General features: G+C 46.4%; 11 protein-coding genes across 11 annotated transcripts; 3 read left to right on the top strand and 8 right to left on the bottom strand.

Moving 5' to 3' along the window:
* Positions 1-238: 238 nt before the first annotated feature.
* On the bottom strand, positions 239-1119 carry BDV27DRAFT_166013 (uncharacterized protein; the record flags this gene model as incomplete). The annotated part of the gene is made up of 3 exons (XM_032074082.1): positions 239-544; positions 607-1020; positions 1072-1119. The coding sequence occupies 3 exons, from the start codon at positions 1117-1119 to the stop codon at positions 365-367; spliced, it is 642 nt and encodes a 213-aa protein (XP_031925775.1). The 3' UTR covers positions 239-364.
* Positions 1120-1211: 92 nt separating this feature from the next.
* BDV27DRAFT_166010 (uncharacterized protein) lies at positions 1212-2565 on the top strand (the record flags this gene model as incomplete). The annotated part of the gene is made up of 3 exons (XM_032074081.1): positions 1212-1243; positions 1804-2281; positions 2345-2565. The coding sequence occupies 3 exons, from the start codon at positions 1212-1214 to the stop codon at positions 2552-2554; spliced, it is 720 nt and encodes a 239-aa protein (XP_031925774.1). The 3' UTR covers positions 2555-2565.
* Positions 2566-5389: 2824 nt separating this feature from the next.
* Positions 5390-6332, bottom strand: BDV27DRAFT_159515 (pyrroline-5-carboxylate reductase family protein; the record flags this gene model as incomplete). Its single annotated transcript, XM_032072878.1, has 2 exons — positions 5390-6216; positions 6287-6332. 2 exons carry the CDS (start codon positions 6330-6332, stop codon positions 5390-5392), a joined length of 873 nt encoding a protein of 290 aa, XP_031925773.1.
* Positions 6333-6738: 406 nt separating this feature from the next.
* BDV27DRAFT_159514 (pyrroline-5-carboxylate reductase family protein) lies at positions 6739-7684 on the bottom strand (the record flags this gene model as incomplete). The annotated part of the gene is made up of 2 exons (XM_032072877.1): positions 6739-7574; positions 7642-7684. The coding sequence occupies 2 exons, from the start codon at positions 7682-7684 to the stop codon at positions 6739-6741; spliced, it is 879 nt and encodes a 292-aa protein (XP_031925772.1).
* Positions 7685-10943: 3259 nt separating this feature from the next.
* Positions 10944-12140, bottom strand: BDV27DRAFT_159513 (uncharacterized protein; the record flags this gene model as incomplete). The annotated part of the gene is made up of 2 exons (XM_032072876.1): positions 10944-11337; positions 11386-12140. The coding sequence occupies 2 exons, from the start codon at positions 12138-12140 to the stop codon at positions 10944-10946; spliced, it is 1149 nt and encodes a 382-aa protein (XP_031925771.1).
* Positions 12141-13079: 939 nt separating this feature from the next.
* On the bottom strand, positions 13080-14830 carry BDV27DRAFT_159512 (Aldehyde/histidinol dehydrogenase; the record flags this gene model as incomplete). Its single annotated transcript, XM_032072875.1, has 2 exons — positions 13080-14711; positions 14789-14830. The coding sequence occupies 2 exons, from the start codon at positions 14828-14830 to the stop codon at positions 13080-13082; spliced, it is 1674 nt and encodes a 557-aa protein (XP_031925770.1).
* A 485-nt stretch (positions 14831-15315) lies between these two features.
* Positions 15316-17168, bottom strand: BDV27DRAFT_159511 (FAD-linked oxidoreductase; the record flags this gene model as incomplete). The annotated part of the gene is made up of 4 exons (XM_032072874.1): positions 15316-15471; positions 15541-15614; positions 15667-16805; positions 16876-17168. 4 exons carry the CDS (start codon positions 17166-17168, stop codon positions 15316-15318), a joined length of 1662 nt encoding a protein of 553 aa, XP_031925769.1.
* Positions 17169-18033: 865 nt separating this feature from the next.
* BDV27DRAFT_146757 (uncharacterized protein) lies at positions 18034-20395 on the bottom strand (the record flags this gene model as incomplete). Its single annotated transcript, XM_032070636.1, has 3 exons — positions 18034-19956; positions 20065-20266; positions 20349-20395. 3 exons carry the CDS (start codon positions 20393-20395, stop codon positions 18034-18036), a joined length of 2172 nt encoding a protein of 723 aa, XP_031925768.1.
* A 261-nt stretch (positions 20396-20656) lies between these two features.
* Positions 20657-21572, top strand: BDV27DRAFT_166007 (NAD(P)-binding protein; the record flags this gene model as incomplete). The annotated part of the gene is made up of 2 exons (XM_032074080.1): positions 20657-20952; positions 21018-21572. Exons 1-2 carry the CDS (start codon positions 20743-20745, stop codon positions 21570-21572), a joined length of 765 nt encoding a protein of 254 aa, XP_031925767.1. The 5' UTR covers positions 20657-20742.
* Positions 21573-22740: 1168 nt separating this feature from the next.
* Positions 22741-24675, top strand: BDV27DRAFT_166005 (flavin-containing monooxygenase; the record flags this gene model as incomplete). Its single annotated transcript, XM_032074079.1, has 3 exons — positions 22741-22993; positions 23060-23418; positions 23521-24675. 3 exons carry the CDS (start codon positions 22741-22743, stop codon positions 24673-24675), a joined length of 1767 nt encoding a protein of 588 aa, XP_031925766.1.
* An 82-nt stretch (positions 24676-24757) lies between these two features.
* On the bottom strand, positions 24758-27362 carry BDV27DRAFT_166003 (Zn(II)2Cys6 transcription factor; the record flags this gene model as incomplete). Its single annotated transcript, XM_032074078.1, has 7 exons — positions 24758-25344; positions 25402-25576; positions 25631-25806; positions 25863-26136; positions 26235-26776; positions 26830-27212; positions 27316-27362. 7 exons carry the CDS (start codon positions 27360-27362, stop codon positions 24806-24808), a joined length of 2136 nt encoding a protein of 711 aa, XP_031925765.1. The 3' UTR covers positions 24758-24805.
* Between the last annotated feature and the right edge of the window lie 95 nt (positions 27363-27457).

Below are 27457 nucleotides of genomic sequence, written 5' to 3'. Positions count from 1 at the left end.
GCAGCATCTCTCGCAGGGAAGGTTGTTATAGAGATACTCGAAGACATCATTCCAGGAAGGAGCTAGGGGATGCACTACACACTACGCTCGAGATAACCTGGAGTGGCAGGTTTCACTTCCAAATTTTACCTGAATAGATTCACACACTGGCATATTCTCTGAATGATGAAAATGTCACTAATATGAGGGACTAGTCTTTTGAATTCTTGGTTACTCCTCTATTATATCCGATTTACTGTGATAGTCGATTTATAAAACCGCCCGAGCAGTACTCGCCACTGCTACCAAGCCAAACCATCGATGAGATATGTCCTTCTCGCTCCCTACTTCGCTTGGCATCGTAGCCTATATCGAAGCTATTGCCTTAGCAGCTATTATCGTCATATCTAACAATAACATTCCAATTGTCCTTATGGAAGGCCTGACCAGAAGCAAACTCCCCGTATTGCCAGCCGGACCAACGATTTCGCGTGCACTTGTCGAGGATGTATTGGGCACCATCAGCGATGTCGTTAAAGCCCCCGAGCCTTTTTGCGCTGGCATTCTAGTAACAAAATAGTGGTATCAGCCTTTGTTTGCATAATGCATTATTTAGGAGGAACTCACGTCATTGCACCACCTGATCGCAGACTTATAAGAACAACTCACTCGGCCACAGTTCCCTGGTCCAGGCCCATTTGTAGGCCAACCTTGTACGAACCTTAAATAATGCACACCATTGCTAGCAGCGGACGCACTGCATTCTGCCCACCTACCACGGCAGAGATATTTGTCATTGCTGAAGTCGGCGCGTTTCTCCAGAGTGAAGCTGTCGGCAGGCTGAGTAACCTCTGAGCTCTCCTGTGGCATTTCCTTCATATAATGCTCATTCCAGCTGGGATTCAGCTTGAGAAGTGCCTCATGGACTTCCTGGATTGTGCCATTTAGGCGCACAGTAGATCTTCCAAGAGAGATCTCAACCTCCCATTCAGGAATCATAATATTGTATCCATCAAGAGGAGCAGCAACAAGACCAGCAGTCTATAATTCGAATATTAATATATCGATCCCTTAGGTAGGCCATATACATACCATTGTATAAAAGTTGGATAACGCAATGAGAGTCTTGGTTAACTTCATTGTTACGATATTTAATTGAGAGTAGAGAAACTTGATAAACAGATAATACAACAAAATTGAAATAGATAATAAAATAGAGACTCAGAGATAATATGGTCCTTTATCTATCTATCTATAAACCGCGGTACTGTAATCTCTTATTGTTATTGATTTGTTTACTATAATTAATTATATCTTCTATTGCTAGTCTTATAATATAGACAAGGAGAGAGATTATAGCAGTTAGCTGGAGATAGAAGGTGTATTACAATAAATTAAATCGCAATCTAGATTATATCTAAAGTATCCAATTAGACTGTATATTTTCCCGACATATAATCCATCCCTAACTTAAACCAAACTTGAGATGAGTATATAAACTAGGATAATAGTTATAGTCTATCCATATTTCTTAGCCAATGTAACCTAACCAGGGCTGGAAAATAACGCATTTTAGAACTATACAGGGATAAATATTGTATGGTACCATTTACCTTAACTTGATCTGATTACTAGATCTTGAGGGTAGCCTTGGCCGTTCGTCATTTAGTCTGCACTAGCAGGCCCAAGGCAACACTGATACCTACGACGATCGACCGTCTGAGGGTTTTATGCAGCCCACTCGAGTCGCTGAACGTCTACGCCCACAAGACGGAGCAGTGACAAGCTTTCTCGCAATCAATAACTGAGATACGTAGCATTCAGGCCCTTGTATGCCCTCAACGCCTGCTATAATACAGAAACCCCTTATATTGGAATTTTCGAAGATGATATTATCTTCGCTGATGGATGGTTCGCTAAAGCTCTTCAAGGGCTTTTCAACATTGAAGACCGATCTGGGTTGAATACACACGGCCATGGTTGGATATATTTAAGACTCTTCTATATAGAAACGGCACTTAGCTGGAGCGAAGATGACTTTTGGTACCGCCATATGAATATGTTATTTTTCATCATGGTCACCATGTCATTCGGCGTTCTCATGATTATTAGATCCCTATGGGGTTCATCACGCCGATATTTGGATGTCCGCGCCATCGTGGTGATATGCGTCGTCACAGTTCCAGCATTTACGGGACTGGCATTTAGGATAGGAAAGTATAGCTTGTTTCCCATGCAAAGTGTTGTGGAAATGGAAAAATACGGCTGCTGTACGCAGGCAATGGTTTTCCCACGAGATCAAGTGCCAGACTTGATTGAATTCTTGCATGAGTGAAGATCTGGACAAACAGACTCTCTAATCAAGGAATACACAGATCAGAAAAAGCTACATCGTTACGCCCTTGCACCTCCTCAGGTTCAATATGCTGGTATTCATTCGAGCCGGGATAATCTGGAAATCAACACTCGCAGCACCTGGGCTTTCTGGTTCGAGGAGAATGAAGCTGGAGCTTTGAGCCAAGAGCATACGCGTCTGCTGGAATCGAACAGCATGGTTTGGTTTAATGAGGCTTAATTGAAGAATTTGAGTTATAGTCACCGTGCAGGTACTAGAACTAGATCCTTGACTTTTATTTTCGTGCGTAATACTTCGCTGATTCGGATACATAGCCTCTCCACTATAAGCAAGACTCGTTTTATCGCGGGTCTTAGGTGATCCTGGGTTGAGAGTCGTCTACAGTCTTAGGGTTATAATCGTGTTGAAAGACTTAATCCGCCAAGGGACCAATTTCAGCTATTATAGGAAGATAAAGGATATAATGAATGAAAAAATGCAATTGCGAGAAGTAACGAGATCAAGTCTGATGGTAATGAGGTGCAAGAAGGTGACACTCGCCTGTGAAGCCTCGTTAGTCACTTGCACCCCTCAGTGAAGCTTGTCGCACGCGATCAGATAAGATTCGCCGTCGGCCAACTCACTCATTTGGAATTCGCGGATTTGTCTAATAAGGTCCAGGTACGGTAAGTCACCATTATAGATTGTCGGTAACATTTGTCTTCATTTACATACACTCAGATGTTTCTCTTCCAGTCACTTCCTCTCTTTTTGTCTCAGACCTCACCTCGGACTTCTTCCTATTTCAGCCATTAGCATCGTAACCCGCACAAGCTTCATTCAAGGAAGCAGCATACAGACTATGTGAAGGCCGAATCAGTAAATGTAATCTTATTTAGATGGAATATGCTTCATTTCAAGGGTGCTCACAGGCTAGCAATATTCAAAGCAGATGGTTAGTCCTTCATCCAACTACCCAAAGTTTCTTGTTTTGACTAAAGCAAGGAACTTACTTTCTATACGCGTCGAAAAATTCCAAGCTCATTAGTGGTTTCCCCAAACGTGGTGTACACTGTTGGAGTCCACTCACACACTGAAACAGGATTAAGGTACAAGCGTCAGTATTAGAAAGATACAACTTGGTATATCGACAGGAATACTTGCATTCTTCATGGAATAAGAAATGGGCATCAATCAGTAAGTCTCTTGGATCTTAATTTAGAGAGAACATGCTCACAGGCTAAAGGGTTAGAGTGCCATTAGCCATCGATTCTATATTGGAGATCGCATACAAAATAACTTACTCCCTGATACCATGAATGGAACAATTAATTTACTATAATCCAAGTCCGGGCGATTTCACTTACATGCTTAAAAATGAGTCACTTAGCCCTAGTGCTTGATATTGCATTGTTATATATTTTGAAGCCATCCGAGTATACTTACACTCTGCAATCCATCAGCACGATTAGCGATAATCTCTGTTACCTGTACAGTTTCGTTCAAACCGGTGAGATTACTTACACGCTTGGAATGAGAGGTCAATGTTAGTATTTGGTTTGCGGAAGGGTAGCTGATGAAGGGAACCACTTACAATCTTTCCAGTAATAAAAAGAAGTCAGGACTATTGCCAACATATGATAGGCTTGGTTTTCTGTTATATTTTTCTTGAAGAAATTACTCACAAACTATCAATGACAATAGAGTGAGCTCAGATCGAAAATTGAAAACAAATTAAAGTACAACTTACAGACTAGATATATTGACAATGGTCAGTCCTTCATAATTAAAATATTGACAGTTCACTTACTTCCTATCGCGGTTGAGGAATCAGCACGTATCCTCGAGCCATGACATACTCATTTGGGAAGACTTTACTTACATTTTGAAGGGTTAGAGCTAAAAAGCTGAATGTAGTGATGAGGTGAGTTAAAAAATGTGCTTTTTACCCGGCTCTAAGTTTGACGGGGCACAATCACAGAGGAAATTGAGAGATTGAGAAGTTCTGAAAGGTGAGCATTGGAATATATTTTGCCAACTCCTAACACCCGAATTATATTTTCTTCCTTTTTCCGTTGGGAAGCGGGGAAAATGAATGCTACCTAATCAGAACAAAGACGTCCTATTGTCAGCTGATTAGCTAGGACATTGCGGGTCAAGTTACACCCTTGTGGCACTGTCGTAAACCCTGTCCAAGTAGACAAGTAATATTCAAGCGAAGAGGTTTGCCTGACCTTGTTTGCCCTTGTCAACCTCTCCACTCATACGTATACACACCAGAGCGTCGCCTGGCCCACCTCTTGTATCCATTCATTTGAGGTTTCACCGGCCCCACTTAGTGAGATATAGACAGCCACGCATACTATAGTAGGGTACCAGGTCAGAAATTAGGGCAGTTGCCTCAGAACCAACCTCAAGAAGCTTCCACGCGGATGGGCCAACATCAAGTTCAGGACGGGTTGTAAGATTTGTACGTGTTAATATCCACAGTTTCCTATTATTGACAATGTTGTTATATCGTTAGGGTGGAACAAGGGTGAAAATATTCAAGTGTCTCGATGATGCACAACGATATATCATAAAAAGTATATATATAATTTGAAATCGCGCCATTTCGGCTTTACACTTCTATATTACGAGTTCTATATTATGAGTATTCACTTGGGTATAAATGTGATAAGTTGTCCTAGTATTCAGTGGGTCTATGATGTATTACATCTGGTCTGAATACATCAAAGTACTTTGGAGTAAATAGTGAGACCCCAAGGAAACCCGTTACCTTCCGTTGCAGTGTGGCTCTGACCAGCTCCATGTTTTGTGATGGTAATGGTATGAACAGCGCCGCACAGATCGATGTAACTCAGCCCGGACTGATGAATGTACAGTCATTCGTACATTGTCAATGAAAACAATAATTATTTTTGGTGCTCTCGACTGATGTTACAATTATCTACATGTTTTAATTCATTTGTGTACCAAGCAGTACGGGAAATCTGTCTCAGCATCCCGACATATCATGAGTTCTCGATGATCACACGAAAGCTTCCATCAGTCGACTTTGAAAACTATAGCTGCTTAACTTTTGGCCTTCGTAATAGCTGCAGAGAGCGAAGACTCAAGAAGAGCCGGCAGTTGGCTGTCTTTGAGTCTTGATATCGCCTGCCCGGTTATGCTCCCCGGTGCGGATAATGAATACTCCAATTTCTCAGGACTGGTACCGGACAAGACCATGCTCACTGTTCCTCGAACGCATTGGGAAGCTATGGCAATAGCATTCTCGACTGGAATACCCTCAGCGATAGCCTTTCGTGTTATGGTCTGTATTGCTACCGTTGTGAGCGCGTTGCAGAATGCGCTCATCCCTGTTGCGGTATCGAAATAATCATGCGAGACTTTAAAAACCTTCCCAACTAGATTGAATATCCACATCGCCAATTCCATTGCCTCTTTCTCCACCGGGCTACTGAGCTCGCCGATGAGAGTCGCTGATTCGTGAATCTCGGTTCCTATAGTTGGCATTGCACGAACGAGTCGGATGTCTTTCGTCGCGAGACCCTCGGCCTTGTCATTCCCGCCGATTAATCGTTTGAGTTCATCTCGAGGTGTTCTCGCCAGAATGCTGATGAGAATTTTGCCTCGCAAGGCTTCGCGCATTTCAATTGTCCCAAGGACGTCATGTACCTGTTCCGGTGGGAAGGCAAAAAGAACCGCGTCGGCATTCTTCACTGCGTTGATATTTTGACAGGAAAGAAAGTTCACCGGAGCTTGACTGCTGCGGAACAGATCCCGAATCCGCGCTTCGGATTCTTTACGCCGAAGAGCAACAGTGATCTCGGAAATAGGACTACCAGGCTGAGCCACCCATGGAAGTAGAACTCCAAGTAAGGCTTTGCCAATATGGCCTGAAACAATTGTCAAATCACCATTCTAGCTTCGGCATGGGCGGGAAAAAGAATAACAGAGACAGCTCACCGCAGCCGAGAAACGCTAAATGAACAGGCTTTTGGACGACTGACATAGTACGTTACGTAGTATGAATCAACTGAGCAGAAAGAAGGGATTAATAAGATGGAGATGGGAATTTTGAATGCTATAAGGTGGGGTTTGACGTGTGGGCTGGGGTGCTTTGGCTCCTTTTATATATTAGTAAATGGATCTTGGCAGCCGGAAGTGAACCCCGAGACTCGTCGATGCCGACAAAAAAGTTTCAACGTTTATGTTTTGGAAGATTAATTGGACGCCGGTACTCGTTGAGACAATGTTAAGCTACCTATGGGGGCAGAATATACACTGCGACCTCAATTCCTTGGGCCTTACATTATTACAGCTAGGTCAGCGATGGTAAAAGCGTTGTACAAAACTAAACTCTTTACTGCCAAGGGATTCAAGATACAGTTTCGGTCGACCTTGCAAGTACCAAGATTTCAAGACGATGACATGCGTTTAGACTTCTCCGCTGCTGCCATGATAGCAGTCGTAAACGCCGAGCGAACACCCAGCTTTTCCAACTCGAGGAGAGCTCGGATAGAGCAACCTCCGGGAGAAGCAATCTTCTCTCGGAGAACACTCGGGTGATCTCCAGCAGGTACCAGCTTCATCATCCCAATTGCACTATTTACCACCAGGTTTTGCACATCAGGCCTCTTCACGCCCTCCGCAACGGCAGCATCCAGTAGCCCATCGATCGCGAGGAGCAGGAGGGAGCCAGAACAACCAACTAAAACTGCACAGATATCAAAAGAACTTTCGGGGATGCTCTGCGCCTCCCCAACTTGACTAAATACCCAGGACGCAATCTCGAGGTTCTCCTTCGTTGTGCCGGGACCAGCAGTGTAGAATGTCACGGCCTCTCGGATCTTGGCCGCCATATTGGGCATTGCACGCACGCATTGGAGCGCACGTCCACTGTTTGAGGCAGCGTCTTCACCGAGGGCTAGGCTATTCAATGCTTTGGTGGTGATACCTGCCATGATACTGATGACGAGTTTACCTTGCAAAGCTTCCTTGAACCCTGGTGCGGCAAAAACGTCTGTTCTCTTGACAGGCTTCATAGCCAGCAATACCACATCTGCTTCCCGCACTGCACGGACATTTTCCTCTTGGGTAAGGACTATGAGGCGTGACGAGTGTTGAGATAGGGTATTTTCAACCCGCTGCTTGGACGGTTCGGTTCCAACGGTCGCGGTAATATGCTTGACTCCGAGGTCAGTCGTTTCTGTTGGACTGAGAATACCGGCAGTAATTGCAGTTCCCAGTGTTCCTGCTCAGAAACAGTGTCAGCACTGTCCGTGTACTTGAAAAGGCGGCTATGATAGCAAATTCCATACCACAGCCGATAACGGCAACTGTTAATTGAGCGTTAATTCCCATGTTTTCGATGGCTGGCACGTCCGAAGGTATTCATCACATTGACAAGTTGGTAAATGCTCTTGAACGTCAAGAGTGGTTTATTTAATCATACATCATCAATTGCGGCCCGAGAACGGGCGAGCTTTGATGCCCTCGATCTCGGTCCGGCGAGGGTCGGAGGACAGATCCGATTGTCAACTATCCCCGCATGACGATCTGCGGGGAACGAAAAGGTAATGCACTTGAAGGAGTTGTGATGGCCTTGTAGAATCCGTCATTCTATGTGAACTAACTTAAATTAAATCGAGCTTCCGGACAATATATCGAATTTTGAGCAATTTTACCGTAATCTCGCCGTTTTACATTCGGCCACGCATTACCTTTTACTTCCATCTTCTACCAATGCTCACAATTGATTATTTTACTACCTACAGAGTACAGTATGCTGAGTATCTGCTGCGCCACCTGGTTGACATCCCTCTTTGATTGGCAACTTTGATATCAGTAGTTGCTGGCCATTACTAGTTAGCTGGAATTATCAGCGTGCACCTCAGAAAGTTAGAAATCAGAACCGACCACTTAGAATGAATGATCTATATTATGTACAGCTAGGTATGATATCTACTTAATAACCTTTTTCATCGGGTCCCTCATTGTGTATATCCATTTCCTCTGCGTTCTCCGTTTGTAGTTCACTTCCAATAAACCCATTATTTGCTGGTGCTGGAAGTAAACTGAGAACTGGTAATTCCCCTGACTGCATATGAACTCTGATCCTATCACGTAGTTGTAGATAGATTTCTTCATGAGCCTGAGAACCATCAGCGAAGATAGCTGAACCTCCGATTATCCCATCTTTACAGCCGAGCTGCTTCAGTTGTTCTTTACACCAGTTTAGTGTAGTCTCTGGTAGATACTGATTAATATCTTAGATTATCTGTTAGTATGCTGACTCAAATAGTAAGCAGGTATTAACCACAAATACATACCGTGTTCTCCGATCTTGGTTTCTAAATCCTCAAGTATTTCGGTACGCGACTCTATACCATGGTCTTGTATATCATCGGACGGAGAGAAATATAACTGAACTGCCTTCCCCGAAACACTATCAGGACGGAGACTTTGACGGCGAATTGAATGAACATTCCATAGGCGAGCAAATTCATGTATACTACAGCGTACAAGAGGTAGATAGACTGCAAGTATTGCAATCTTATCAGAACAGAGGTGCTCATCAAATCTTTTAGTCGCTGCTAAATGTTGAAAATACCCCTATATAGAATTAGTACAAATTCAAGAGATTATAGTAGGAGTTCTGGAATAGTAATACCTGCCAACGATAAATTGAGCCTTTAGTTAACTGATCCCACCAAGCTTCGACTTTTTGGTTTGCAGTGCTTGTTCCATACTGAAAACACTCATTAAGCTCGATCTTTGGTTGAGTTTGCTTAACAAGTTTATAATGTGCAGCAGCTATCAGCGGCGCCTCAAGCCCTTGATCCGCACGTATTACCTGAGGTAAGAGGCTCTGTGTCTTGACTGTCTGAAGATACTGCTGAGCAATACGTACAGTAGTCTGGTTGGAAACACCAACATGTATCCAGATAATGTAACGAGAGTATGCATCAATTGCTGCATATACCTCAATTCCCCAATATTGTAGCTTACAAAATCCATCAATAGACCAGAGATAGTTTGGACCTGGGACAATATATGCTCCTCTATACTGGTGAAGAGTGTCTATACGACGTGTAACACCTAAAGGGTCTGATTTCTGAATTGTAACAAACAGACAATCCCTATTAATATATTTATTACTATTAAAATATCGCTGTAATAAAGAGATTTAGCTGTACCGTGCGATATTATGTCCATGTATCTGGAAATATGTATAGAGATGATCACGTCCTAAACCTTCAATATCACCCTTATCTAACTCTTTTTGAACAGCTTCAAAAAGAGCTTTATCGGCTTCTTCTCGATGTAATAGATCGAAGTTTCTTTTCAGCCCCATTTTTTTTCTTAGAGACGTAAGATTCCAGGAAGTGATTGGATAACCCTCCTTTTTGAAAATATTAATAATATCTGGATCAGAAAAGCCAAAGTTGTAGCATAATCCAGCTATCCGGGCACGAAGCTCAGGGGTATCCTCTAGATAGTTATGTCGACTTATTCCCCATTGAAGAAGCCGTCGTCGAATTGTTTTCTCTGTTACTTGTACCTGATAAGTCTCCCACAGATATTCCGCTATAAACTCTGCAGATATAGCATCTTGAAATTGAGATATGATAATCTCCTTATACCGAAATAGATCAATAGCTCTAGGCATTCTGAGTAAAGATCCTTGAAAGATATAGAAGCAGAACCTGATGTTAACAAATTTTTGAGGTCATGTTGCAGTGGAACGCAAAAAGGTTTGCAACTGTAATCTAATGCACCGCCTCCCTTATTATTGCGCAGCGGAGCGAAGTGTAGCAAAAGTATACAGGACGTGTTTTCAGTTTCTGCATTCTGATTGGCTGATGTATCTGACTTTTCATTGAACGAGAATTCATCCGGGACATTATTGGCCGCTTTATTTAGAAGAAAGTTACTTAATCAGTCCACGTCTTCTGATTGGTCTGTAAGATCTATAGATTCTATTACTGGTATTACAGATAAGTTTGGGCTTAAATGTGCTGCAATACTTAGATTTCAAGATTATTTGACCGCGCTGCCAAGCCTAGATTTCTACATCATCTGAACGCGTTGCCTTGGCCATCTAGGTAAGGTAGGTGATCGAGGTAGACAATTATTTTAGGGAATCTTGCAGGAATGGATGTCAACATAACCGGTAGGCGACCCGCACACCAACCGCCAGATACAAAGTTTAAATAGTCAAAACATCATGAATTTAGACCTCTGTATTAAAATAAGTAGTTCGATCGATTCGGACGGTACGTAATTTTATGACCCCGTACACCACAGCCAGAAAATTTTGATGGGGCGCACCTAGAACCCGATTCTGTAGGTTGAGCCCTATCCACCTGTATGGCTTCATCTGCCTGATTTCGACGTTCTATAAGAATTCGGGCTTCATATACTGATGTGTCTTCTTTAAAGTAATCTGCTTAGTAGAGCGTTTTAGCTTTTAATCTGCCTTTCATGTATAGCCTGATGTTGCTCAAATTGACGCTTAAAGATCGTTAATATTATTTAAAGCTTGTTTAGCACCTTTAATTAGCTGATTTAGACCGTTTTATTGTCCTGTGGCTGAAGGCCTAGTCTAGAATTTAAAGTTCTAGTCAAACTTGGCATGTCCTTTGGTTTGTATGTCCCAGATTAATAGTCGTAACTTCTGTTGTAGCGCCCAGAAATCCTGTCCACCCCAACGAATATTGGACACAGCCTTCCGAGTTTGATGCTGGTCTGTAATCCCCCATCCTATACCACTTGAAGCAACGCTGGCCATTTGCTGAGAGTCCATTGTATTCTTGCATGCCTCTAACATAACAAGAAAGTTCAAATAATCTTGTTTCGTTATAGATTCATTACTGAAAACAAAGTTAAACTTAGCCTGTAAAGCCAGTACCCGGAGACTGGACCCAAGATGCGGTAGGGTATAAAAGTTCCCCCCGAAGGTGAGTGAGTGCTCAGGTGTGAAGACTGCATGTGGACATCCAGGTGGCATGATTCTAGCCGGGATTAGTAGATGAAGGTATATTTGCGGTGGGAACAGTTACAGTAGATCTCCAGGCATTATATCTACCTTAACCCAGCCGTCAGAATATGTCTCTGGGGTAGAGCTTCCAAATGTTGCAAGGATCTCGTAGGTTTTGGTAGTAAGCTTGCGAGGTAGGTACCAGGTCTTACAGCCAGAAATGCCAATAATATATGTTAACTGTCCCGCAGTATCCACATGGATAGGTGATATTGAGTGTCTGCTGGATAGGAGAAAGAATTCATGGTCTGCGTAGTCCAGTAGAGCTCTTAAAGGGTTGCCCTTCCCAGCAGATCCCTCCTGTCGTCGCAGTGCTAAGCGAAGAAGATCAACTTTGTTTACATGTATTGGGACACGGGAGAGGATTTGGTTGCGAATATCCAGGAAGTTTAACGGGGGGCGATTTTCTGGCGGCGCTTCAAAGTGGTAGACAATCTCATCCAGAGATAGTTTGTAGTTCGTATCTCTTTCGGCATAGTTATGAACTTCTAGAAATTCGATATCCAACTGGCGAAGCTCCTCAAGAAAGTCTGAAATCGAACTAGGTATGCCATGAAGAGGATACTGCTGAGCAAAGCTCCGCCAGAGTATGGGTTTCTCAAAGGGTTGCATAAGAAGACCATTCAATTGCTCATCGCTCATCACTCGCGTGATGCTAGCTTCATCCGATTGGCACATGGCATCAATAGCATGCAGGAATCTCCATTTCTCTTGAGTATTTTCATTTATGCTGTTGTTGATTGGAATTGTGGTATGGCTAAGTGCACCACTGATCATTGGAAATGCTGCAAAGCTTAGTAGATAAAGTAAACGAAGAATCCACTGCACACACACAATTCATCTTTGGTACATTTCTCTGGCTGACCTTTCTCCCGATTTCTTGCCCGTCTATAGGAGTTTAGCTTGATTCAGAAGCCTAGTCTTGTGTCTTACCACGGACTATTCTGTCCTGTTGCTCGTCAAGTCCCTTTAATATAGCACGAGCGCTTCCTTCCAGATGTTCAGAGATAGGATGAATATCCTTCCAATCCCCTATCCTCTTAATGCATTCATCAAAATCCTTGAGCCGTGCTATATGGGAGAATGTAAGGCTGGTAGCCACCAGGATCCAAATATAAGGACTTAATTGCCGAATGACTTGGAGACGACGACTAACTAGGCTATGCTCTCTCTTACTAGATGGGTTGTATGTATGGTAATAGGTTTGTCGTATAAAGAGATCATGCATAGGTAGTAGCTGGAGCTTATCTTTACCAAAACTAGTTCGCTGCCGACCTAATAAATCACAGATATCATATTGTTTAAGTTTCATGTTGAAAAGGCTTTGGTTTAGTAAAGGTTTGCAGAGGTAGGCCCTTGATATGAAGGAATGCGAAGTAGCGGAAAGTCGATGGAAGTAATGGAAGGTTGCCGGAAAGTGTTGGAAAGTCGACGGAAAGTCGATGGAAAGTCAACAAATATTAGCCAAAGAGATTTGCGGTCGACACGTGACTAGATTATTTTGTGCAAGCAGGCGAACGACCCATGCCAACGCACTGTGCAACTATTGTATCTGATACTAAACTTATCTAAGACGAAGCGGGGATAATGTCTTGATTTCAAGCCTAGCTGGTACGTAGTGCAATATTAATGCAAAATACTTTATTCCATTCAATCAGGTTGATAGCACCGTGTTGGAGACCCATTGTAATCTAACTGATCCCATTTATCCTCGACCTACTCTGGAACATGGCAGGCACTCAGGGTGCTGCTACTGCTGATATAGGAGTCTTTGACGCAACGAATACTTGAGAATCTGAGCAGAACATTCATCGAGTTTGCCTTATCGTTTGTGCCGCTGGACCTGGCTCCACCAAAGGGATGCGCGCCGATGATGGCGCCGGTACTCTTGTCATTGATGCAAAACATCCCAACCGAATCACGAAGCTTCTCATCAGCAATTTTGACAGCCCTCCTATCGCGGGCGAAGACAGAACCTGCCAAAGCATACTCCGAGGTGCTATCAATCAGCTCGCATACGTCCTCAAAGCCAGTGGGCGATGCATCATCGTACGTCTGAACGGCGAAGAGGGGTCCAAAGAGCTCTTTGGTCATTAGATCTGACTCTAGACCCTTGACAGTCGACTTCATTTCAAAAATGGCAGGCTGAACAAAGAATCCCTTGCTGCCGTCTGTGTTGCCGCCGTAGATTAGTTCATGACCGTCTTCCTGGGCGCGCTGGACAAATTGTTCAAACCGCTGAAAAGCTGCCTCTGAGATCATAGGGCCTAGAGGGTGATGAAGCTGTTTGACACCATCGCCGTGTGTCATCTTAGATGCTTCTCGCACCAGCGCCTTTTTCAGATCACCTTGCTCCCACATAGTTTTCGGGACAACCAGACGGGACAGAGCACTGCACTTTTGACCTTGGAACTCATACGACGAACGAACTGCAGCGGACGCCAACCAGTCGACGTCATCCTTACAGGAGTTGTGGATGAGATGGAAGTTCTTGCCGCCACTTTCCCCAACAACCCGTGGAAAATTCTTGTATATGTTTGTATTTGTACCGATCTGAGTACAGAGTGCTCGCAAGACAGCTGAAGACCCGGTATAATGCAGACCGGCGAAATGAGGGCTGGCGACGGCTGGCTCAACTACTTTAGTCGGATCCTCCATGGGTAAAAATTGGATAACGCCCTTTGGCATACCCGCTTCCTCCATAATTTGGTACAGTATGTAGTTCGACAAGACGGCCATGGGCGAGGGCTTCCAAAGGATGACATTTCCTAACAGAGCCGGCGTGAAAGCAATGTGTGCTCCCAACGCGGTAAAGTTGAAAGGCGAAATAGCAAGCACAAAGCCTTCGAGAGGTCGGTAGTCAAGCCGGCTCGTTGACGAGTCGAATTGCTTGGGGGGTTGCTGGTCATAAAGCTGGGCGCAAAAATAGACATGGAAATTCAGAGTATCAATGACTTCCGCGATACAGTCGCCCTCTGCCTGCCCACACGTCTTTCCTTGGCCGATCATGGATGCCGCCATCAGCTTCCACCGGTATTTGGGCGACTCGACAAGTTTTGCAGCCTTCTTGTAGATGGCAGAACGGTCCTTGAATGACATGTTGGCCCAATTCTTCCTCGCCTCTAGGGCGCCTATAATGGCCTTCGCCTTGATGGTCTCCGAATCCACTTGATGATACTCTGCCAAGGGGGCGCCATATCGGTCCCAGGGGTTGACTTGTTTGCTCTTATGGCCAGTGAGGATGCGTTCACCGTTGATAATGCTCGGGATCTCGGTGACCGTGCTTTCCATCTCCGCAAGGGCAGCTTTCAAGAGCTTCCTCTCCTCTGAGCCAGGCTCGTAAGACAGCTTGCAAACCACAATACGTTAGAACTAGTCCGTGTCCATAGTTTCTGCCTTTGGGGAAGGGGGGAGGAGGGACATACCCCACCAGCGTTCGCTGGCTCTGAATACTGTACCGCTGGCATTTTAGATTATATGTAGATGCGAGGTAGTCGAGATAATATCCGAATGGCAATGAATGGTACTAAAGATGGACAATAGGATGATGTGGTGCTATTTATCGCCTCAGAGATAGGTCAACAGCTTCTCGGTCCGGCATTTGAGATGGTTGCTTGTAGAGTTCCAAGAAATCCGAATCGGTCTCGCTAGCCGATGAGCAAATAATTGTGAGCTTCTGTCGGTCCGAGAAACCTTCAAGCAGCAGGGAAAGTCTTCTCATGGGGACTGGAGGGGTAAATATTACTCATAACTAGACGCTCAATAGTTAGGCTCGAACAAGTTAATAGAATTTTGATTGATTGACTGATTGAATTTGGGGATATCACGTCCTCACTTATTCGCTCCATAGTTATCGCAAATCAATGTACAATAAAGAATGAGAATCAACAATGAATTTCTTATTCTCAGTGGGACAACCCGATATCCATAGCGGCCTAAAGACTTGGATCTATTACGAGTAAAAAGGTAGCAAACGCCTGCAAATTTCACGACCTAAACGCGACCTCTCAGCAACAGCGCCGCCTCGCCCCTCGAGAACCGCTTTATTCTCCGTGGCCCGTCTTGCCAGGAATGGCAGAGATTCTTTCAGGTCGCCGTAGCTCATTGACTGTGTTGACAAGGAGGTTAGCATGATCAAGTCGGCAACTTTTCATACTCAACGAAATGCAGTGCTTACCTTGACAACTAGTGGAAATCCACCTGCAGTGGTAACAGACCCAGTGATTTTGTTGGTAAGGTCGTCCTTCATCCCTGTGAAGATTTTAGAATACCATTCCCTTAGAGAAGGATGGTGGTGACGTACCATATAATTGCGCAAAGGCAATGCTGCCAGCTGCTTCACTGGAAATCACAAGGATGTCTTCGCCAGGCTGGCGTTTTGCCATTCCATACTTCTCCAGCAACTTGATCCCAAGATCAATGCTGATAGAGTTGTGGGTAGCAAATACGACACTGATCCTCGACTGACCGGTCTGCTGAATTTGATCAGCCACGGTGGAGAGAGTCTTCTCGATTCCATAATTGAAGCTAGCATCGGTATCTGCTTTTGTGGGCCACACTGGCCCCAGTCCCTCCTTGCCTTCCTTTTTCCATCTCGCGGCTTCAGTAACCATGTAGGCGCCCCTCACCTGCTTGAAGAGGAGTTTGTATCCCTTCTTATCCGCACGCTCAATCTGTTGGTCCAACAACTGAGGGTGCCTGCGGAGGTAAGCCTGGAACGACGCGATGCATGTAGCAGGGCCGTCCAACGTGTTATATTTCTGCATGAGCTCATCGGTCAGACTGTCAATCACTGGCTGATACCATGACTGCTCGGCATCAATCACAATTCGCACGTTATTCTCTCGTGCCTTGCTGGAAATCTTCTCCAGAACCGCGCGTAGGCCCACTAGCTCTTTGCGATCCGCATCCGTCACGCCATCTCCATTCAAGGCTGCTTCCCAGTCGCCATCATGGGGCAGCCCAGGATACGGGACGTCTTTGTCCAATCCTTTTTCTTCCCTTGCCTTAAGGATAGCATTGGAGCCGTGGTAAAGAGCAACTGGGTTGGGCAACAAACCAGTCACCTTGATTCGGACCCAGAAACGGTTATCGCCTCCAGTCGCGCTGGTGTCAGGCCATAGTCGGCGAGCCATTTTGCCCTGGGCCTCAATGGAAGACAAAACATGCTCGGTTTGCTCGAGAATTAGGTGCATATCCTTGCTGGAACCATCCAGTTCAGCCTCGATGTTATAGCCCAGGAGGGTACCGATTTCCTCCTTGTGCAGAGCTTCTATCTTGGGGATGCACTCGGAGATCGTTTGCCCTCCGAGGAATTGGTTGAAGAATGTCCGCATGACGATGGCATTGGTGATGGAAGACACAATGGGAATTTTCGAAAGAACACTGTAAAGAGACTCGCTCATGCCGACCCAGGTTGGCGAGGAGCAGAAGGCGAAGGCGCTATACACCGCCCCTTATCAGCTGATGAATGAGGAACAAGGTTATGCTGCTTGTTTAGGACTATACTTACACCCAGCCGGAGAGGAGCTTTGTTAATGGAACCGTCGAGAGGGCCTTCCTGTCGCGTGGATCGTCTGGACAATCGCTCCGACTGCGTCCCGTCCACATCAATCCCAGAATGGCCAGGCCGCCGCCGCCTGCAGCATATAGAACCCTTTTGGTGTTGAAACGGGATTCATTTGTTCTGGTGGCTGGGTTCCTCAATGTCGATGCCGGTCTAGTGTTGAAACGAGACACCGCAACCAAGGGGCGTCGTCGACTCACAAGGAACAAGCGCTGTCTAGCAGGTATAGGAAACATCATTTTCAAAATGCCTATGGGATGAAGTTGTTTGACTAGGACTTCTAGGTGAATGAACAAATTTTGCCATGGGATATGTAAACCAAAAAGAACCCCTGCGAATAGAAATCTCGGCCCGGCAAGTACAGGGCCTTGGACGCTGGCCACCGGCGCACTCGGGCCGAGAGGTGGTTCAACATATGGGCTCGGGCAGACGTAACTGACGTATTCATCGATGCATTTCGCATGAATCCATTGTTCCTAGCTCTAGTATCTTGAAAAGCAACGAGTTCTTGGGTTAGACTTTAGCAAGTGATAACAAGGGAGTTGTACAATTGGCAGCTCCAACAATGATCGTTCAAGATGCATTTCCATCGTTTACATGCCGCCCTCCAAGTACAAGCGCAACGAGTTATCATATCTCATATAGATAGCAAAGTGAAAATCTCTGATTGCCAGAATCCATTTTCACTATTTGCGACATCAATCAGGTGTCATGGTTAAGTCAATGCCCTCGCTCGTCACACATGTGCCTGTGGAAGAGTCGATGCCGATGAAACACGGATCATATGTCCTCACGGTGTATCGAAATGATTGGAAGAGAAGTATGGCGCTAGCTCTTGCATGCTTCATGCTACTTGTAGGAGGACCCTTAACATTGTGGGGGATACTTATGCGACAGCTCTGGGCATTCAGACGTTATATGATGAAGGGACAAGCACCGGGACTTGTCTTGTGTACAGAAATCTCTTAATTGTACGATTCTACCCTACAAAAGATCTTGTATTCAGTTTCTATAGCGGAAAGGAGCGGCTTCTTCTCTTAATGTCATCTTTCCTTGGACTATAAGAAAGCAATAATAACGCCGATGTCCTCAATAAGCTAGTTCTCACATACTCGGCTCCAGAGGGGGCATCTCCCAGAAGAGATCTCCGTCTAACAAGTTAGCCAGACTTTGCATATGTAAGTTTTGATTGACGTATTTTTCTGGAAGGCTAAACATAGTATCATTAGAAACAACTCGGTAGTTGTGACCACCAATTCCATCTGCCAAAACTCGAGCTGCCTGCAGGGCTGGATCCTCAGATTCTAGTCTGGTTGACCCGATATCCAGACGTGGAACATCGTAGATTGGCTGTATGCCGAGATCTGATTGATCAGCTGTACACTGAGACATGTCAGGGTTTAAAAGCTCTACCAGCGAGTCCAGGTATGCGGAATGTAGGGCGACAGTATCTTGTGGCGATAACACGGCTTTCTTTATGTGATCAGTGATGTCTTGAATAAGAGTGATAGCTGTTCTTTGAAAGGCTGGGCCAGTGCTACTGTTTCCTGGAAGACAGAGAAGGAGGCATAAGAACAATGCTGCATTTGGCGCCAATAGGAGAACAACATCCGGAGCTCGCCTTAGATCCTCAGATGGGAAACTGATCAAATGACGCAGCGTGCCAAACGCGCCTTCGATGCTGCTCGTCAGCCCCGGAAGATCAGGAGGCAGAGCCTGTTGGATGGTCATCAGATCGAGATCCATGGGCACATTGCCAGTTTGGCGCCCAGGGTCTAAACATGACGCCACTGAGGCCATTAGTGATTGCCGAAGTATTGAGGATGCGACGTTAAGTCTGACACTGTGCTCCCATAGATCTATCAACACGGTGAGATGGTACCACCCCGGATTGAGGGATGGGTCATCATTTGATTGTGACCTGTTTTCACCCTCAAAATGATTTTTCCATTTCGATCTCCACGCTCTCAACTCCGTATCCATGAGGTCCAGAAGACATGGTAGCATGATCGATGAGGCTTGTTGAACCAAACCGCGTAACTTTGACTGCATACGCCGCAAATCAGCGCTGCAGCAGGCAACGAAGTCCGATGGCAATGCATATTGCATTTTGAGCCAGGTATTCATATCACCAAGTAAAGAGATATCTTCATCCTTCTGACTGATTGATGGCTTTCGCATGAAAAACAGGCTTTGTTGTCTGTCCTGCCGGTATAATGCGAGCCATGTTCTCCGGCGTCTCGCTACCTGCCGCCCATCACCATCACTTTGCTCCACGTCTAAATCATGCATAATGCGAAAGGCGTAGCCGCTGTGAAGGTACGAGACGTCATCCTCCGCATCCTTCCAGCAAACCAGCAAGTAAAGTGCCTGCATTGTCTCGATGGACCTGTCGCCCTCCGCCAGGGTTCTGATCACCAGGTTTCGAGCTAGACTACAAAGCCGGCTCTGTATGAAAGGGTCTGACGCCGAGACTATACATCCATCAATATAATTGGCGAACTTGGATGCGCAAAAGAGGATCGCAGCAAACAGCAAGGAGCTGCGCCGTTGGACATCGTCATGAGTGTCGATTTTGGGATCAAGGATATACTCCCATTTGGCATTCATGTGTATCATGAAGAATTCGAACAGCGCTTTTGATGCCAATGAGCTGATTATGCCTCCTTCAACTGGGTCCTTAATGGTCTGACCCAGCGTCATGGACGAAAGGTAGGTGGGCATTTTGACCACGCCAGTGGGCCGACGGTCATCATCATTCATATCCCGGTGAGCATCAATGTCTAACGGACGGAGGAGCCATGAAAGTTTGAGCGAATATGGTGTCATTTGCGAATGCTCCAAAGATTCTGGTTGAGAATCACGCGCGGGACCATCATTCGCACCGGGTTGAACACTGAATGTGGGGCTGTCTCCCGACGTGACAAAGCTGAACGGTGCGCCTCTCTTTCCCTTGAGAGTGGCCAATGCCGCGACGACCCTTGCGCGGATTGCATTGGTGATCACTGGTTGTTGCTGTTGCGATAGCTGCGGTTGGCTATCAACGGGGATGGGTCTTTGGCTGTTTGACGGCGGATGCTGATGTAGAGAACTAGGTTCATTCTGAGACGGACTTATATGTGTAGTGGATGTAACTTCCTCCACGGACTGTCGATTATTATCTTCGCTAGCCCTAGGCTCAGGTCTTCTACGCTGAGGATACGGCTGGGTTCTCACTCTAGCCCTCTTCGTTTGAGCAAAAACACACTCGGAGTCGTTCGCGATACATCGATCACATCGGTCTCGGCGTTGTGAGATTAGGCAACGCACTTTCGCTTTCCGGCATGCAAGGCAGGCACTAGAACTGTCGCATCAGTATTGTATGTACGTTTTGATTAACAAGCCATTCCGCCGGCACGATCTGCACAGAGAGAACTCACGCAGAAGCACGGTGCAAGTCAGTCGGCGTAGCAGTTGATGGTGCCATTGAGTAATGTAATTGAATTGTTGGCAGAGTGAGTGACGGGCCGAGATGAATAGAATGAATAGATAGTGATAGTCGTGAAGAAGATATGCCAGCACAGGGCACGGGATCGTCTACCGGACAGAATCACGGAAGTGGCCTCCGACTTCCCCTCCCATCCTCCATCTCGGCCCGGCAGCTGCAGAACAACCCCTCTTGTAACTTGTAACTGCTAACTACTAACTGTTTTATAAAAGAGTGGGAAAGTTGACAATGTGAGATGGAGTGTACTCCCAGCTCAACTTTTGCACTCTCACCCTCAGCTATATTCCATCGAGTTCTCTTTTCTCCTTCTATCTACAACCACCAAAATGTCTGGCCGTCTCGAAGGAAAGATAGCCCTAGTTTCCGGGTCGACTCAAGGCTTCGGGCGCGGAATTCTTGAAACCTTCATCCGCGAGGGTGCAGTGGTCTTAGGCATGGACCTACAGGCCACTGACGGCCCTGTCGATGGCTACCCCGAGCATCAAGCCTATCAAATCAAAGCCAACGTTGCCGAAGAGCAAAGCTGGAAGAAGGCTGTGAGGCTATCCGACAACCCTACTAAGATTCCCAGCTCAGAGTTGCTAATTCAAAGGTTCTCTAGCTCGAGACTTCGATCACCAAGTTCGGAAATGCTCCCTCCATCGTCGTCCACAATGCCGGATGGTCATACCCGAACAAGTCCGGTCTCGATGTCACCGTTGAAGAGTTTGACCGTCTCTTTAATGTGAATGTCCGGAGCATTTACCTTGCTTCTAAGATTCTCATCCCGGAGATGAAGAAGAACGGCCCTGGCTCCACGGTGGTCATCTCTAGCGAGAACGCCATTCGACCAGGCGCCAGCCAGACATGGTACAACGCTACCAAGGCCGGCGTTTCTTCAGCCACCAAGTCCATGGCCCTGGAGTTTGCGAGAGACCAACTCCGCTTTAATACGATCTGCCCCACCTCAGGAAACACTCCGTTGCTGAACAAGTTTGCTGGTATTGACGCTGGACCTGTTCCTGCTGAGATCATTAAAGCGAAATGTGAGGCGATCCCCATCGGTCGCCTGGTCGAGCCGTCCGATGTCGCCAATGTTGCTCTCTTCCTGGCGGAGCCTGCGAGTTCTATTATTAGCGGTGTTGAGATTCTAGTGGATGGTGCGCGTTGTGTATAATACGAAGCTAGCAGGAAATGAACCCTAGTGTTTCAGCTAAGAGTATACCCATACATGTCTTAGGAGACCTCTAGCTCAGTTCTCAATCCGATATTGCCAATCAGTCATATCCAGTACTGTAACTTATTCACACCATACGTAACCTGCTATTAATCTGAACTACTTGGTCACCCACATGCTCTGCAAAGGGTATTGCCACTGCGCGAGATGATGGTACCCAAAATCAAGAAAAGACTTGTAAAGACTAAGTGAGCGTAGGTCTAATGCGACACGCTCACAGTGCTGTTTGGCAAGACAACCAAGACCTTCCAGCGTCCCAGGCTCCAGAAATCATCACAAAGTAACTGTTGATGGCCCAAGAGACAGACGTCTCGTGTTTGAGCAATCGCAGTACCTGATGGTTGGTCTACAAGAACTTTCTCGGCATTATCATACGACTCAGGCTACACTAGTTTAACATTAGAAACAAATTTTAGTTGGCTCTAACACTTCTGCAAGCCAGTGGGATGTCGACACAAGATAGTACTGAGCGAACGACCTGCCCCTTCATTACCGCCAGTTGTGAAATCTCCGCAGACGTTGAGTATCAAACCAGAACCACGGTTACTGTATCACCCAGATAGGAATGTTCATATTCATATAATCAAGTAACACTTTAATCAACCCCTTCATAGCGTTGATATCGGGAAGGGGTCCGAGAACTCGGCGCGGGGTGAATCGTCGGACGCCTCCCGATCTTATCGACAGTCGACGACACGATCAATCAGGTCAAAACTCCGGGGTTGACGTTAATGATCAGATACCCCCACGAATGGATTGAACATCGTCCAATCAGTCAACTTTCTACTAAGTGTGGTTGCTCCAGGGTTACATCGGATAGGGGTCCGGCGTTGGAGACAGCCATGTCCAGACCTCCATATTGCTATCATCATATGTCTGGGACGCGAGTTATAAATAAGACGAACATGACATGCTGTAGAGAATACAACCATTGACCTTGTCAAAAAGAAAGAACGGTGTCTTATCATTAAGCATCATGTTTTCCATTACACTACCTGCCATTACTACACTTTCAAACAGCCAAACCAACGAAGCAAAGACTACCCAGGTCGAGCTTCACACAAAAGAAATCAAGTCTCCCACTGCGGTGCCCAACACTGCCATCGAAATGGATTTCTCCGCCGCACAAACCCCTGGATATGGTCTGGATCAGTACAAGTACAGCAGTCCGTTGATATCCGAGCGTGCCATCGATCAGCCGAGACGCCTTAAGGTCATTTACATCGGCGCCGGAATCTCAGGCATTATTGCAGGGATCCAATTCATGAAGGCGGTTCCAGATCTGGATTTGGTCATTTATGAAAAGAATCCGGAGCTTGGAGGGACATGGTATGAGAATAAATATCCCGGTTGTGCGTGTGGTATGGCAGATCCTTGACCCTGACAGTGAGCTTGGTGGATGTCCCCATAACTGACCCTGTCGATAGATGTTCCATCCCATGCCTATCAGCTCAGTTTCGAATCCTGGACCGGGTGGAGCCACTTTTTCTCGGGTTCACAGCAGATTCTTGAATACTGGAAGAGAGTGGCCCAGAAATATGACATTCGCAGACACATCAGGTTCCGGAGCCGGTGTGCAGGTGCACGGTGGAACGACGTAACAGGAAAGTGGTTTGTACAGATCCAAAATATGGAAACGGGTGAAGCGTTTGAAGATTCTGCGGATATCCTCATGACCGGGACCGGGCTCCTCAACGAATGGAAGTGGCCAAACATCCCTGGGCTACACAAATTCCAAGGGTCGTTGTTCCATAGTGCCAGATGGGATGAGAATTTCGATAGCAAGGTAGGCAACTTCATCGCCCTCCCGGCCTGCATTTCTTTCTTTCCCTCTTCATTCTGGCTTAACATTCCTCGCCGACTCTCTAACAACTCTTTTATTCTCCAGGACAAGCATATTGCTGTCATTGGAGCTGGGAGCAGTGGTATTCAAATTGTCCCCGCTCTCGTTGATAAGGTCAAGGCCATGGACCATTATGTGCGCGGGAGAACATGGATTTCCAACCAACACGGTGGAGATCGCCTGGCTACACGAACAAATGGTCTGGGAGGAAATTTCGAGTATACCGAAGAGGAGAAACGGTCATGGAGAGAGGATCCGATTGCGTACACCAAGTACCGCAAACATCTCGAATTTGAGATGCAGACGCTCTACCCCAAATCGCAGAGAGGGAGCAATGTCCAGAAGGCTGTCACGGCTCAGTATACGGCAGATATGCGGCGCAGGCTGGAGGCAAAACCCGAGCTTTTGGAGCAACTCTTGCCCGAATTTCCACCTCTTTGCAAGCGTCTGACCCCGGGACCTGGCTATCTGGAAGCTTTGACCTCCCCCAAAGTCAATGTGATCGGAAGTGCAATCACAGAGATTGATGAAACTGGAGTTATCACTGCAGATGGTAAGCACCGGCCTGTTGATTCCATTATCTGTGCAACAGGCTTCGAGACTAGCCCCGGAAGCGGCTTTCCAATTATTGGTCGGAATGGGGTCAATCTTCGCCAACGGTATGCTAATCGTCCTGAGACATATCTTGGACTCTGTACGGATGGCTTTCCCAACTTCTTCCAGTCGCTCGGACCTAATTCCTTCCAAGGAGCGGGTAACCTACTTATTATGATTGAGCAGCTCCATGTATACGTCGCAGAGATTGTCTCTAGGATGGCGTACGAAAATATCGGACAGGTTGAGCCCAAGCAACAGCAGGTCCAAAACTTTACCCATTTCGCGGAGAAGTACTTTGAGCGCACTGTTTACAGCGCGGAATGTGCCAGTTGGTACAAGTCGGCGCCGCCAGGGGCTACCCTTGAGGAGCGAAAGAGAGGCCGAGTCACTGCTTTATGGCCTGGAAGCAGCTTACACGCAGTAAAGGCACTGAAGCATGTCCGATGGGAGGACTTTGAGACAAGGCCATGGGATGGGAACGAATTCGGTTGGTTCGGCAATGGCTGGACGGTGGGAGAGAAAAGGCCACAGTATGAGGACGATTCCTTCACATGGTACTTGAATCAGACCGCGTTTGTTGACAATGAAGAGTTGAAGAGCTAGTTAGATAGTCACAATATAAGAATCTTTTGACATTAGACTGACGAAGCGTTTATGTATAGAGGTAGTCAGGGCCACGGAGATCGTACATTAGCAGCAGACTTCAATTGCCACGTAACGTATTCAACCTAACTCAATAATTGATGCCGTCCTCTTGCCCATCCAGTGTACTGGGACTATCTGGAAATGTCGCCCAGTTCAGCACACTACACCCGTCCAACATATCTACTACCGTCATCAGCTGTGCTGGGATCAACTCTTGTTCCCATTCATGTGGATCCACTAGCCCCGAAGAACCGGCCATCATACCTGCATTCACACCCTCAATGCCTGAGGCAGCTCCATCGGACTGAACAGCTCCATTTGTACAAATTATCTCACTACAGCTCAAGTGTTCTCGCGCCATGATTTCGGCATCTGCAAGCTGAAGCCAATGGTTGCCATCGTTCATTGGTGCGTGCGAATCCGTTAAGAATTTTTCTAACTGTTGCAGTGCCATCTTGTGATCCACAGCGACGAGGTTTCCCTCGCTAATAAAATGGTCTAGTATGTCAAATAGCGTATCTCGCAGATACGAGTAGTCCTCGGTTGAGTTGAAGTTTGCAAGGGTGGCCATATATATCACCAGGCCAGCAGAGACAGCGCTATCCAGATCGAATGGTAGAAATATCTCTAAGAACAAGAAGTCAAATGGGATGTACCTAGTAATATCACCGGGAATCATCATACCAAGTAAGCTCTGGTCTTGAAAGGCACGCAGTATATCAATTGTTCTCTTTGCAGATTCGAGACACATTTGCAAGAGTAGCTTCATAGCCGCCGGAATCGGCGTCGCAATATCTGCACACTCAAGTTGCTTTTCGAGGAGGCTGAAAAGAAATGGGCGAGTTGCCAACATGATACACTGTCGTTATGTGTTATGTTAGTGAAGCTATAACTAGGATCACAACAATCATACCTGTTGGTACAGAATATTCAGATATCCCGAAACACGTGAAATGCCGTTCACTGATCCCTTCTCGGGCACTGGGAAATAGCTGGCGAGCTCTGGGGCAACATTCGCAACACTTCGAAGCACTCTTTGTGTGCTCCTGACCAAATTAGAATCCATCTGGCGGTCCTTCCGATAGAGAGCTGGATCCGTATTAGTATCTTGAAGCGTGTTGCGTACGAGGGCTCGGAATTCATACTATCCATCACTTGACCAAATGCCTGAGATAACTTGACATGCATAGTCATCGTGGTACTCGTGGGGTGAGAGTCTGGATACGCGGGTAGCGGCGTACTGATCTCGTCGTCGTTGATCCCCAGTGGCACCCCCATCAGAACTGTAAACTGACGCTCAAGGATGAAAACCGTCCACCACACATTCCGAGACCGTTGGGTTTCGCGTTCATCCAATGTTCCCGAGGGGATGTTGGTATGGTACCCATGGACTAGTAGCATTCGCAACGCTCTTCCAATCTATGGCCTCCTGGTCAGCACTCCCAGATCACCGGCGTCCACACCACAACCTCGGTCTCCAGGGGAAGGAAGGGAGAATCAAGAAAAGATACACTGACCATGTCATACGCAGGAGTTCTCCAATCAATGGACTGTAGGTACAAGGCCATTGAGCAAAACAACTCCGCCGATGTACTCGGATCTCTCCATAAGTAACAGTAATCTGGGAGCATCATGAAAGCCATCATGAATAGATTGGCCCCTGGTGGGACCCTGCCGCGACGTTTTGTTCCAGTGAAAGCTTTCCCGAGAGCCATTATGACGCTGAAGTGGATAAACCATACACCCGTTGTGTGAACCTTCTCGGCTGGATTCTCGTAGAAGTGGTGCAACTGATCTAGGAAGGCCGATTCATCGAAAAGATGGAATATCTGGCCAGTATGGAACTTCACGGCGTTGGTCAGGAAGAGAGCGTAATCCAGCGAAGGAAGCTCTCTCATATCCGGAATGACAGTTGTCCGCAGGCCACTCCATCCTAAATCATATGTTGTGGCATCTGTGTGCTGAGCCGCACTGGGAAAGGGACAGCTACGACAGGCTTGGTTGGTGAGATGAAGGAGGCGGATTGTCAAGGACCAATTTGATGTGTGTCCCAAGTAATCTATGCCCAGTCAAATTTGTTGGCTGCCATCCTCAAAGGGGGTCCGAACTTACGTGGATTGCCTGCCAAATCTCGCACGTATTTGGGCGGCCCCGTAGAAAATGGGTTGAGTATTGCTGGACCTTCCAACCCAGATCTGGAGATCGGGGACACATAACCATTGCAGGTATTTGCCTGTCCATCCACCAGGCCGCCGCTGTGGTCCACGGAATCCATTACCGGGGTCTTTCTAGAACTGCTCGCCAAGCGTTGCTGCAAGTCTCGGTTCTCTCTCTCGAGCTCCGCCGTCCTGCGTCTCAATTCCGCCAGGTGCTTCTTCGTAATCTGGATCTTATTTTCGTCGCCCTCGAATATGCACTTTGCTTTCCTGCGCTTGCAATTCCTACATGGATGCTCGCCAGTACACTTTATCTTGTGTTGACGACATCGTAGGCAGCTGAGCCCAGTTTTACCAGAGTCAATGAACAAGTCGTGCAGGGATTGGATGGATAGCCTTTAGACTTCGAAATATCTGGAGTTGGGGGGTGGAGGAAACCTACGCGTTGACTGCACGTCTGTTCGGGGGATCACCAAGGATCTTCTCCATGCCAGGCTAGAGTCGCAATATTCAGAGGAACGGGTTGAATGGGTCTGACAGCAGAGGCCTTGTTACTGACTTGATGTCGTCGGAGTACTAATCCG

Source organism: Aspergillus caelatus, assembly GCF_009193585.1.
Source record: "Aspergillus caelatus strain CBS 763.97 unplaced genomic scaffold BDV27scaffold_134, whole genome shotgun sequence".
Taxonomy (NCBI): domain Eukaryota; kingdom Fungi; phylum Ascomycota; class Eurotiomycetes; order Eurotiales; family Aspergillaceae; genus Aspergillus; species Aspergillus caelatus.
Note: the sequence above shows the minus strand (reverse complement) of the source record. Positions and strands in the feature narration are given on the sequence as shown.